The 12,500-nt window shown below is 37.6% G+C and overlaps 1 protein-coding gene across 1 annotated transcript in view; it reads left to right on the forward strand.

The window, feature by feature from the left end:
• The window catches only part of LOC149131124 (norrin-like), a 130,031-nt gene that overhangs the window by 111,080 nt on the left and 6,451 nt on the right, over window positions 1-12,500 (forward strand). Inside the window, exon 2 of the mRNA XM_089342145.1 lies at window positions 11,404-11,563. Within this exon, the coding sequence (XP_089198271.1) occupies window positions 11,414-11,563 (150 nt within the window). The 5' untranslated portion in view covers window positions 11,404-11,413. The remainder of the gene's footprint in view (window positions 1-11,403; window positions 11,564-12,500) is intronic.

The raw sequence follows: 12,500 nt of genomic DNA on the forward strand, positions 1-12,500 counted from the left end.
CTCCGAGTACTATAATGACAACCTTTTACGGTTTGTTCTAGTTTATAACATATATAAATAATCCTTCATTTTTCTAATATTGAGGTCTCATTCTTTTGTTGTTACTTTTTATATTATATATATATATATATATATATATATATATATATATATATATATATATATATATATATATATATATATATATATTATACTTTATAGAGCAAAGACTAAACGGTTGTCATTATTAGTACTCAGTTTCGAATGTCGGAGCGAAGAGCTACTGTACATTCTCGTCGGCTATTAAATGACAATAGACGCTATGAAAAACCGTTAAATATAAGGGGAAGTAGCCATAACAGATGGAAAAAGAGGAAAAGAAAACATAAAAATATATAAAAAGTCATAAAGACAAAACACCTGCGTTCACAATGTCTACATACGTACACACGCACACAAAACATATATAGGCACACACACAAACATATATATATATATATATATATATATATATATATATATATATATATATATATATATATATATATATATATATATATATATGAACATATATGCATATGCGTACTCATACACACACACATACCCGCACACACATGTATATATATATATATATATATATATATATATATATATATATATATATATGCAACCTCATCCTCATCTACACATATATACTTACATGCATCACGTAACATAACACAAGTATATAGACATGTAGTTATGCGTATAAATATGCGTATGTATATAGACATACATTTATACTCCCGCATACACACATACACCCGCACATATACAAATATATGCATATCCATATAAGTAAAGGGAGGGTGTGTAAATGGAAATCGCACATATGCACTGGACAGTCTTACACACTTATGCATACATATACACACACAAATATATACACACACACTTACACACATATACATACGCACACACATATACATACGCACACACATACACACACGCTTACATACATATTCATACATATACACACACATTTACATACATATACATACATACACATATACGTACACACGCACACCTATAAAAAGGAAAAATATATAAAAATATATATATAAAACAGATACAAAAATCAAAATTTTAAATTAATGGGAGTTAAAACGTATGGAAAGGTTTGTGCAGGAACATAGTAGAAATGTGGACTCTAGCCGTGGTCTTGGTAGCAGGGAACCGCAACCGATATTTTGTGACGTGGGAACATAATCCAAAGAGTTCAATTCTTGAATTTAAATATGTAGCGGACTCTAAGGAACTTTTCCAGATGAGCCATCTTTCCATATTACAAAGATCGCACTTGCCACTACCGTTAGTATAAGGGTTACACTTGGATAAGATCTTCCAGCAAATACTATAGTTGACACCTTATTCTTTTAACAACCATATATAACTGGATAATTTAGTAGTCTTTCGTTATTCCAGTGTCTGAAGGTTAAGGTGTGATTGTTGAATCTTGCTTTAAAATTTCCCTCTGTGAGACGCACATGTCTCTTGGATGAAACTGTATTATTAGCGTTGGAGGAATTTACAGTAGCTTCATAAATAATGGCCTCCATTTAGTGGGCACAGGTCTTTATTCCTGTAGGAACAACCGTCTTCTTGGTGTTGTGTTGTATTGTGCGTGATTATGCTTTTAAAATTTAGGGTGAAACTAAAACTAATTTTTAACTTGTGCCTATTAAAGAGTTTTCTATATTTATGATGTATTGGAAAATGTCTGTCTATAAGTGACAAGAAATATTTACCTATATTAAAGATCATTTCGGGTGAGTAAGGGGGCGTGAACCAGATAATTTTCCTGTGTCTGTTTCCTTTTCTTTATTTCTAATCTAATAGTAGGGGTGTAACCCATTTCCTCTTTAAGTCCACTAGCTTTGAGGGCATTGTTATATAGGGGAAAACATTATTAAATATGTCTATATTGGAGGAGGGCCTAGAAATACTCCTTCTTAACTAAATTCTTAAACACTATGTGGAGGTGGCAGGAACCTACATTAATATAGCTAAGTCTATCTCTGGGCTTTCTATAGTGTTTGTAAATATTTGCTTGCAAATCTAGAGATACGTTAAGGAAATTGACAACCGTCAGGTTGGTATCTATCGTTATCTTAAAAATGAATGTTTTCATACGTTGGATAATATCCTTCCTTAAACGATCTTGCGCTGGTCCATTGGTATTCTTAGTTAATGCTAGAGCATTATTATAATTTCAACAAATATTGAGGTCTCATTCTTTTGTTGTTATATGTATCATTATTATTATTATTATTATTATTATTATTATTATTATTATTATTATTATTATTGTGATCATTATTATTATTATTTCATATATATATATATATATATATATATATATATATATATATATATATATATATATATATAAGGCCGACAGGAAGTGGTCCAGCTTCCTAGGGCTAAACAGCAGTAGTATATTCCCTTATTGGGATTGTCACATTAAGTTGACAATATACAACAACTTTATATATATATATATATATAAATGGGAGAATATACAAATAACAACAACAGACGAGGACAGGTGGTGTAAATAACAAAAGTATATATTAGTATGACGCTCGGGAATACGGAAAGTCTTTGACGTTTCGAGCTACGCTCTTCAACAGAAAGAATACGGAGACAAGGAGAAAAACACGGAGAAAAAAAATTGAATAGTGTTCAGTCAACGGTCAATCATAATAATGGCCGATCATAACAATGGCTGACCGGAAGTTAGAAATTCTTATTTCAGGAGAGCTAAGAAAGGGGAAGATAACAAACGGTGATCGGGAACGAGGGGCTGTGTGTGGGAGGTAGAATGCTGGTGGTCTTGACGTATGTAGTGTGAAAATGGGGAAGGGAGAAAGGGAGAAAGTAGTTGGTCAGTTGTAGTGTGTGCGTGGTGTGATGCGAGGGTATTGGTGTGGTGTGATGTGAGGGTGTTGGGAGGTGGGGAAGGCATGGGTGGAGTGTGGGTTAGGCTGAGGGTGGGGTAGAGGTAGGGGTATGTGGGTAGTGTGGGGTAGGGGTCTGTGGGTGGGGTGGGGTCTGTGGGTAGGGTGGGGTATGTGGGTAGGGGTGGGTGGTGGGTGTAAGGAATTGGATGGGGTGGAGTGGGAAGGTAGAGTAGGAGTGTGTTGGGGTGTGGTGGGATGAGCTTATGAGGGGGTGTTGACGAGGAGGGAGAAGGGGAAGGTGGATGTAAGAGAGGGGGAAGGTGGGTATGGGGGGAGAGAAAGAGGGGAAGGTGGGTATGGGGGGGGGAATGAGAGGACGAGAAAGAGAAGAAGAGAAAGAGAGGAAGAGAAAGAGAGGAAGAGAAAGAGAGGAAGAGAAAGAGAGGAAGAGAAAGAGAGGAAGAGAAAGAGAGGAAGAGAAAGAGAGGAAGAGAAAGAGAGGAAGAGAAAGAGAGGAAGAGAAAGAGAGTGAGAGAGAGGGAAGAGGGGTATGGGGGGGAGAAAGAGAGGAAGACAAAGAGAGTGAGAGAGAGGGGAAGAGAGTGAGAGAGTAAGGGTGAGAGAGTAAGAGAGTAAGAGTGTAGAGAGTAGGAGAGTAAGAGTGTAGAGAGTAAGAGTGAGAGAGGGGGGAGTACGAGAGAAGAGAGTGAGTGAGAGTAAGAGAGAGGAGAGAAAGAGTAGGGGTGAAGAGAAGTGGGAGTGGAGAGAAGTATGAAGAGAGGTGAAGAGACGTACAAAGAAGTAGGAGTCGGAGCAGGAGGTGGGGGAGGGGAGAGATGGGTGGTAGGAGGGAGGGTGGGGGAGAGAGACAGGAGGAGGGGGTTAGATGAAGAGTGGAGGGGAGTTGAGCCCATGTGGCGCAAAGGAGCGAAGATAGAAGATTAATCCCTGTTCACGGCGCAAACGGGAGTCCGGATGGCCCCTGTGCATGGACAATCCAAACACAGACAGGTGTTGCCGCAAGGAGTGGCCGGCAGAACGGAAGTGGCGTGACACCGGGGTGTCATTGCCGACGTTATATCTCGGAGGTGTTCCGCGAATCGGTCGGCCAGGCGGCGCCCCGTTTGTCCGATGTACAGGGATTGGCAGAGAGAGCAGGAGAGGCAATATATGATGTTGGTAGACGTGCAGGTGAAGGAGTCGGTGATGCGATAGGGTCGGTCATGGGTGCTGGTGAGGAGGGTGGTGTTGGAGGGGTAAGGGCAAGTGCGGCAGCGTGGGCGGGAGCAGGGGAACGAGCCAGGTTGGGAGGTTGGGTTGGGGAAGAAGCTGTGGACCAAGAGGTCCCGTAGGTTGTGGGCTCGTTTGAAGGAGGGGAGGGGTCGATTAGGGAAGATGTGGGAGGTGGAGGGCGGTTACATACGTTTCATAACTAACAGAAACTCGAAAGTAATAATTATCTAAACGAGAGGTAATCCGCTAGCTACTCGCCAGGCCAAAGACACCTTAATCAAAAGAGGTTAACATCAAGGGATCCCATGTTGACTCGCATCTCCTTAAACGATCTTGCGCTGGTCCATTGGTATTCTTAGTTAATGCTAGAGCATTATTATAATTTCAACAAATATTGAGGTCTCATTCTTTTGTTGTTATATGTATCATTATTATTATTATTATTATTATTATTATTATCATTATTATTATTATTATTATTGTGATCATTATTATTATTATTCCATATATATATATATATATATATATATATATATATATATATATATATAAGGCCGACAGGAAGTGGTCCAGCTTCCTAGGGCTAAACAGCAGTAGTATATTCCCTTATTGGGATTGTCACATTAAGTTGACAATATACAACAACTTTATATATATATATATATAAATCCCGGTTACATATGTTTCATAACTAACAGAAACTCGAAAGTAATAATTATCTAAACGAGAGGTAATCCGCTAGCTACTCGCCAGGCCAAAGACACCTTAATCAAAAGAGGTTAACATCAAGGGATCCCATGTTGACTCGCATCTCCTGCGAGTCAACATGGGATGCGAGTAAACATAGGATCCCTTGACGACGATGTTAACTTCTTTTGATTAAGATATCTTTGGCTCGACGAGTAGCTAGTGGATTACCTCTCGTTTAGATAATCACTACTTTCGAGGTTCTGCTCTCGCTATGAAACATGTAGCCTAGATTTTATCTAATCCATTCCCCAATTTTGGATTTCTATTCGCACAAACAGCAACCCCTGCTGCTAACCGTAAGCTATTTAACAACTTTTTCAGCTTATCGAACTTCGGTTTGGGAAACATTTACAACCTTCTGCATCAATAAACCACTATTGCTCTTAAAAGTTTTTATACCTTTTACAAACTACACGAAGCTTAGTATCTTCCTACACCTTGATCTTTGGATCTTACCTATATTCACACACGCACACACGCACACACACACACACACATTTATTGGCTCAAGCGTGGCTGTGTGGTAAAAAGCTTGCTTCTCAACCACATGGTTCCGGGTTCACTCCCACTGCGTGGCACCTTTGGCAAGTATTTTCTACTATAACTTCAGGCCGACCAAAGCTTTGCAAGTGAATTTGGTAGACGTAAAATGAAAGAAGCCAGTCGTATATATGTGTGTGTGTGTGTGTGTGTGTGTGTGTGTGTGTGTGTATCTATGTGTTTGTATTTGTGCCCACGTCACCACTTGACAACCGGTGTTAGTGTGCTTACGTCCCCTCAACTTAGCAGTTCGGCAGCAGGTACCGATATAATTAGTATAAGTTCTGGGGTCGATTTGTTCGACTAAAAACCCTACAAGGTAGTGCTGCAGCATGGCCGCAGTTGTCTGAAACAAGTAAAAGAATAAAAGAATATATATTAGGTCGTCAAGTATGAAATTTGTAGTAAGGTATATGGTAAACTTTGACAGCTGCTTATTTTGCACAATTATTATATTTTGACAATCTTTATTTCTTGTTAGAAAGCTAACACATCTATTTTTTCATTCTAACTCATTTTACGCTTTATAAAGTATTTATAAATCGTTTTTTGCTATTTTTGTTTAGAGATGGATAAGTCGGAAATTTGTACAGTTTTGAAATATGAGTTCTTTCTTGGAAATACAGCATCACAGACAGCTCGGAATATTAATGGAGTATTTCATTCTAATGTTATTACACAGAAGACAATATAAATTGGTTTGCAAAGTTTCATTCTGGTAACTTTGACCTCACAAATGAGCAACGCGGTCGACCAGAAACAAAGGTGGATAATGACGAGCTGAAAGCCCCCAGTCGAGTCAGATCCATCTCAAAGTGTCCGTGAATTATCGTTGTTGTTTGGTGTTAGCAAGCAAACAATATTGACTCACCTAGTTCAAATCGGTAAAGTGAAAAAGTTGGATAAGTGGCTTCCACATGAACTCAATGAAAATCAGAAACAGCAACGTTTGGAAGCCTGCATTATGCTACTTTCTCGTCACAAAAATTAATCATTTTTTAATCGAATTGTTACATGTGATGAGAAATGGATCCAATACAACAACAGTAAATGTTCAGCACAATGGTTGGGCAAAGATGAGCCACCAAAACACAGTCCAAAAAGTAAAATTCATCAAAAGAAGCTGATGATGTGTGTTTGGTGGTCTGGTGCAGGTGTGATCCATTATGATTTCATTAAACGTGCCTCATCAATCACGGCCGAAGCATACTGAACCAAATGATGCAGAAACTTACAAAAGAAACAGCCTAGATTAGTCAATAAATCTACTCCTATTTTATTGCAAGACAACGCCAGACCACACATCGTAAAAATGACATTGATGAAATTACAGGAGCTGGAGTTGGAAGTTCTCCATCATCCACCATACTCACCTGATCTTGTCCCCACTGACTACCACTTCTTGCAGAATTTTTTGATAGGAAAAAAATTATATTCCGATGATACTGTAAAACAGGCCTTCCAAGATTTTATTGACTCTAGATTGTCTGGATTTTACAGTTCCGGGTTGGACAAGCTACCGCTGAAATGGCAAGAGTGTATTGACAACAAGAGTGCATATTTTGATGAATAAAACTATTCCTTGCATTTATAAAACATTAGCAAACTTTTTTCTTTTCTACAAATTTCATACTTGACGACCTAATATATATATACAGAGTGGTTGAAAAGTAAGTAGGCATTAAAAATCGATAATAAAATCCATATTCCCTTTAAAAATTTATTGAAACAAATGATACATGTTCTTTATTACATGGAAAAATGAAAGTAAATCTTAATATTTCAATGTAAGCACCGGTGCCGTCAACCAGTTTCTTCAAACGGCCAGGGATGGAATGAACAATCTTCTGAAGGACGTCATCTTGGATATCATTGAGAACCTCCTGAATCCGTGTCTCCAAGTCCTCCAGCGTGCGAGGTTTGTCTTGTACACCTCCTCTTTTGTGTAATCCCACAGGTAAAAATCACGTGGAGTCAGATCTGGACTTCTTAGACTTCTGGACTTCTTAGACTTCTGGACTTCTTAGACTTCTGGACTTCTAGACTTTTGCGGTGACAGTCTTCCTGCACGTAATGAGGTTTCCACGGACGAATATTCAATTCTTTCTGTAGCACCGTACGTATTGTGTGTCATGTTAGTCCACTTTCACGAGCTGCTTGACCTGTTGATTTTTGCGGGCTGCAAAACTGTTGCCACGTTCTCCGCTGGTCAGGATGTGGTGAGACGGCCACTTCTTGCATCGTTCAAAGAGCTCGTGATCATCAGCTTTGTATGACAACTTTTACTGTCTCCGGACGTAGTGATGCATGCTTACCTTTTCATGCACGCCACCATCTCTGAACCAAAACAATGGAATTCCACACTTCATAGCCTGCTGCTATCTAAGCTCGCTCCTGAACAGTCAAGCGACCGGACATCTGGAAAATAAGAAATAAGACGATAAGAAAATAAGATTTCGTATGTGTATTTCGTGTGCAAGATTCTTGATGTGGATACGTGTGTTGAAAGAAATACAATTAAACCTTGGGAGAGGCATTATGCCAGTAATTCAAAATAAATGGAAGTGGAGAGACAAGTTACTGAAGAGATTGCAAGAGTGCAATGAAATAATTTAACAAAAAACTATATAAATTAATAAAGGACTGAACCAGTGCGTGTGTTTATTACCGGCATAATGCCTCTCCCAAGGTTTAATCGTAAGAAAATAAGAAATCCCCATTAGTGTTGTCTATTTAAAGAATGTTTTCCTCATGACTTCAAAGATACTAAATATTCTATAAGCAATTTCTAATGCCTACTTACTTTCTACTCACCCTGTATTTATATGTATGTATATATGTATGTATGTATGTATGTATGTATGTATGTATGTATATCCCCGAGAACTACTTGATAGCTTTATTGTTGGTTTTAAGGAAATTGTTCTCCATCAACCGTCTTCATTGCTTTATGTTGGGTCTTCCTTTTTGAGATATTTTCCTTTTTATATCCCCAAAATTTCAGGCCTTGAGCCAATAGTCGAAGAATTATTATATTGCTATTGTTGTTGTTGTTTTTGCTATCTTATAATAATCCTGGTGTTGTTATCTTATGCTGATTCATTGCGTTACTTAGCCCGTCGGTAACGCTTTCACGTGATTAGAGAAAAAGACGAAGAAAGAAATGGAGAGAGAAAAAGAGAGAGAGAGAAAAGAGGGAGAGAGAAGCATCCATGACGTGAAGTAGAGAGAATGTAATTGTAACGCTTTCACGTGATTAGTTGAAGGGAAAGAGAGGAGAAAGAAAAAGGAAAGAGAAAAAGAGGCAAAACGTAAGACAGGAAGGAGAAGGAAAAAGAGGAAGAGAGAAGCATCCATGGCGTGAGGTAGGGGGAACGTAATATTTATTACGTGGTTTTGAAGGAAGAGGAGGAGAGGGTTGATGTTCTGATGGTGAAGTTAAAGAAAGGCAGAGAGAGAGAGAGAGAGAGAGAGAGAGAGAGAGGAGACAGAGAGGGGGAGAAAGGGGGAGTGGGAGAAAGGGAGAGGGGGAAAAGGGAGAGGGGTAGAAAGGGAGCGGTGGAGAAAGGGAGAGGGGGAGAGAGGTGGTGGTGATTGGATAGAAAAAGTGTACCTTTTTTTAATTGAACTAAGTTTTTTTATATTACCCATCACATAAGTGCAATTCCGTGAAATATTCACGCTTATTTACGCGGCAGATATATACAATTTAACTAAAAGTTGTATCATATGTATGAGATATTATTTTTTTTTTTTTTGTTTATGGAGAAAGTAGAAAAATAAGAGTATTTATTTTATGAGTGCTGTGTATTAAGTCTATAAAAATTGTGCATGAAACATATAAAGTGTATGTATAAAGTGCATTAAGTAATCATCGTATTCCAATTTCATTCACTTTTTCAATGAGTCGCAGATGAGCGACTATCTTTCCATACAGACAAAACACAGGTTACGCTTTCAGGTTTTGGGATAAAGGTTTCAGAAATAACCCAATAGATTCACCATTAATTCCGTGAATTATTCACTGGTCCTGCTAGTCATTATTATTATTATTATTATTATTATTATTATTATTTTATGTTTGACTTTTGTTTTGCATTTGTACAAGTTGGATCCAAGTCTCACCCAGAGACCTCAAGAGACAACAAGTTAGAAGTTCATGTAGGTGTTATGCCTAGGGTACCATATATTTGGATTTGTACAGTTTTGTTCAAGTGAATGTTTAAGAAACCATAAGAAAATTATGTTTGCTTTAAAATTTGAGATCACATAGACAGTATTTTACGTAGGATATGGGCAGTTCCCATGAGCACTATCTTTTGGACTTCAGCCATTTTGGGGTTTCCTGGTATCTGAGCTAGGTAGTAATCAGCCCGTTTCGCTGTCATTCCCAGGGCACCTATGACAATAGGTATTGTTTTCGTCTTCAGATTCCACATTTTGCTAATTTCTATTTCAAGATCTTTATTATTATTATTATTATTATTATTATTATTATTATTATTATTATTATTCAGTAATTTTATTTTTATAACGTGCTTTCACTTCACTACCGAGCGCAGCTCTGTGCGCCTTGGGTATGTGCTGTGGTTTGCTGTGGTGCTCTTATGTTTACTGTATTGAAAGTGTTTTGCGTAGAATGTGTGCAGTGCCCAGTAGTGCAATTTTCTGTATGTTATATATATTTGTATTATTATTATTATTATTATTATTATTATTATTATTATTATTATTATTATTATTATTATTGGTGAAGGCGGTGAGCTGGCAGAATCGTTAGCACGCCGGGCAAATTGCTTATCGGCATTTCGTCTGCCGCTACGTTCTGAGTTCAAATTCCGCCGAGGTCGACTTTGCTTTCATCCTTTCGGGGTCCATGAAATAAGTACCAGTGAAACACCGGGGTCAATGCAATCGACTTGTCCCCTCCCCCAAATTTCAGGCCTTGTGCCTATGGTAGAAAGGATTATTATTATTATTGATTGAGGAAACAGTTCGTGCTATCTGAGTGACACTGGGGTAAAATATACGAAGCCCAGTATACCCATCATGACTTATTATTACTATTATTATTGAGTGAGAGAGCAGTACTTGCCATCAAAGTGACACTGGGGTAAAATATACGAAGCCCAACATACCCATTGTGAATACCCATCGTGAATACCCATCTGACACGGGTACATCAGGCACTTGCATCACAACCATACGCGTATGATATAGTAATCTTATATCAAGATAAACAACGCATAACCTTGCATGTGGAGCCCAGTTAGGATTTTCTTCAGGTTGAGTAGCACATCCTGCCCCAAAATTCCCTGAATAAGGTTTGTTTAAGGATGATGAACAAAACACCCACACCTTCAGGGTTGAATTATCCAAACCCCAAAGAACTCCTCTAAACACATGGCTATGATGCTCCCCTACTACTTCTGTTCGTGATCAGAGATGCACATATCGTCAGCTACGAAGGGACATGCTCAACTGGTTAAGGTCAAGCAACTGACAAGCAAATCTGTGGTATTGAGCAGAATATTTGCTGTAGCCCATCTTTTATACCAAGACAGAACAATGTACATGACAACACTTTCAATCAGTTAAGATCAGAAACCATGAAAGCCACTGTCTGGTACTGCATCAGGGCATTTATTATTATTATTATTATTATTATTATTATTATTATTATTATTATTATTATTATTATTATAGTTGTTGTTGTTGTTGTTGTTGTTGTTGTTGTTGTTGTTGTTGTTGTTGTTGTTGCTACTTTTATTATTTAAATTTTTGCTTTAGTCCGCTAACGTTTTTGTTAATATTGGGTCTAATACTCTTTCCATTTCTATAACAAAATGGCACGTGTGAATGCACATAGAAGTTACTTCTACTTATGTTTCATTTATTTAAAATACGAATCGAATTGATTAGGTTTTTCTTTCTTTTCTTGACCCTTTTTTTCTGACAGTCAGAGTGCAATGCATTTACCTGCATGGTATCAGATGAGCGTTATGATGCTGACACTTCTCGCTTGTCTTCAAATCACTGTAACCCGAAAACAAAACCGGTGTATGAGACATTATTTTGTTGAGGTCGTCCGGCACCCCTACAAAGACTGTGAATACAAGGTTAGTAATCTTAATTATTTGGTGAATTGACAAAATTACTCAAATGGTAAATTAAAAAATGATAGATTTAGTTAAAACCTAATTGATCGATGTATCGACGGAATTTTGGTTTAAGTACCCCATATAACCCCTCAGATTTGCTTTTGAATTTTCAGAAAATTTTTGCGAACATGGGAATTCATACGATTATGACAAATTAAAATTTTTTTTTAATTACCTTCCATCACAAATCCTAAAATCCCTCTCTTTTTCAAATTTTTTTCAAATCAGAGTTTAAAATACAAGACAGTCCGAATTTTTTGCTTAAATGCCAGCAATGGACCACTCTTAGGTACATCATCATTCCATTAGATATGTTTATGAGAAGAAATATATGGAAAAACATCAATACATGTCAGAGTGACAAAGAAACAAGGACGGAATCAGGTGGTCATGAGATGAGTTAAAAACAAGAGCCAAATCGCCCTTAAATCACACACACAAAAAAATATTTCCATAATCGTATGAATTCCCGTGAGTAGAACAAATTCGCAAACATATTCTGAAAATTCCAGAAATTAAAATAATTATGAGGAGTTGTATGGGATGCTTAAAACAGAATTCCGTTCAAATATCTACAAGAAATTTTAATGAAAACTTGTATAGCATAAAGTATAATAGTTTTTTTTTTGCCATCTCCAGACTCTTAAAAATCCAGCTGTTGAACGAACGAAACGCTCGTAAAATTTATACCTTACTCTTCTTCCTCCTCTGCTACAAATTGATATTCTGAATGTTCGGAGGCAGTTATGTGTCCTAAGCACGGACACATCACATCACATCACAGAAGACGGGATAGGATAGACCAGCGCTTTAACCCAATCAATGGTCCATACTGTCCACCATTTCCGTCTGCTGAAGCACTTTGGAAAAATATTATAACATGGGGTATAAACTG

This window comes from Octopus bimaculoides, chromosome 25 (genome assembly GCF_046866305.1).
Source record: "Octopus bimaculoides isolate indiv1 chromosome 25, ASM4686630v1, whole genome shotgun sequence".
Taxonomy (NCBI): Eukaryota; Metazoa; Mollusca; class Cephalopoda; order Octopoda; family Octopodidae; genus Octopus; species Octopus bimaculoides.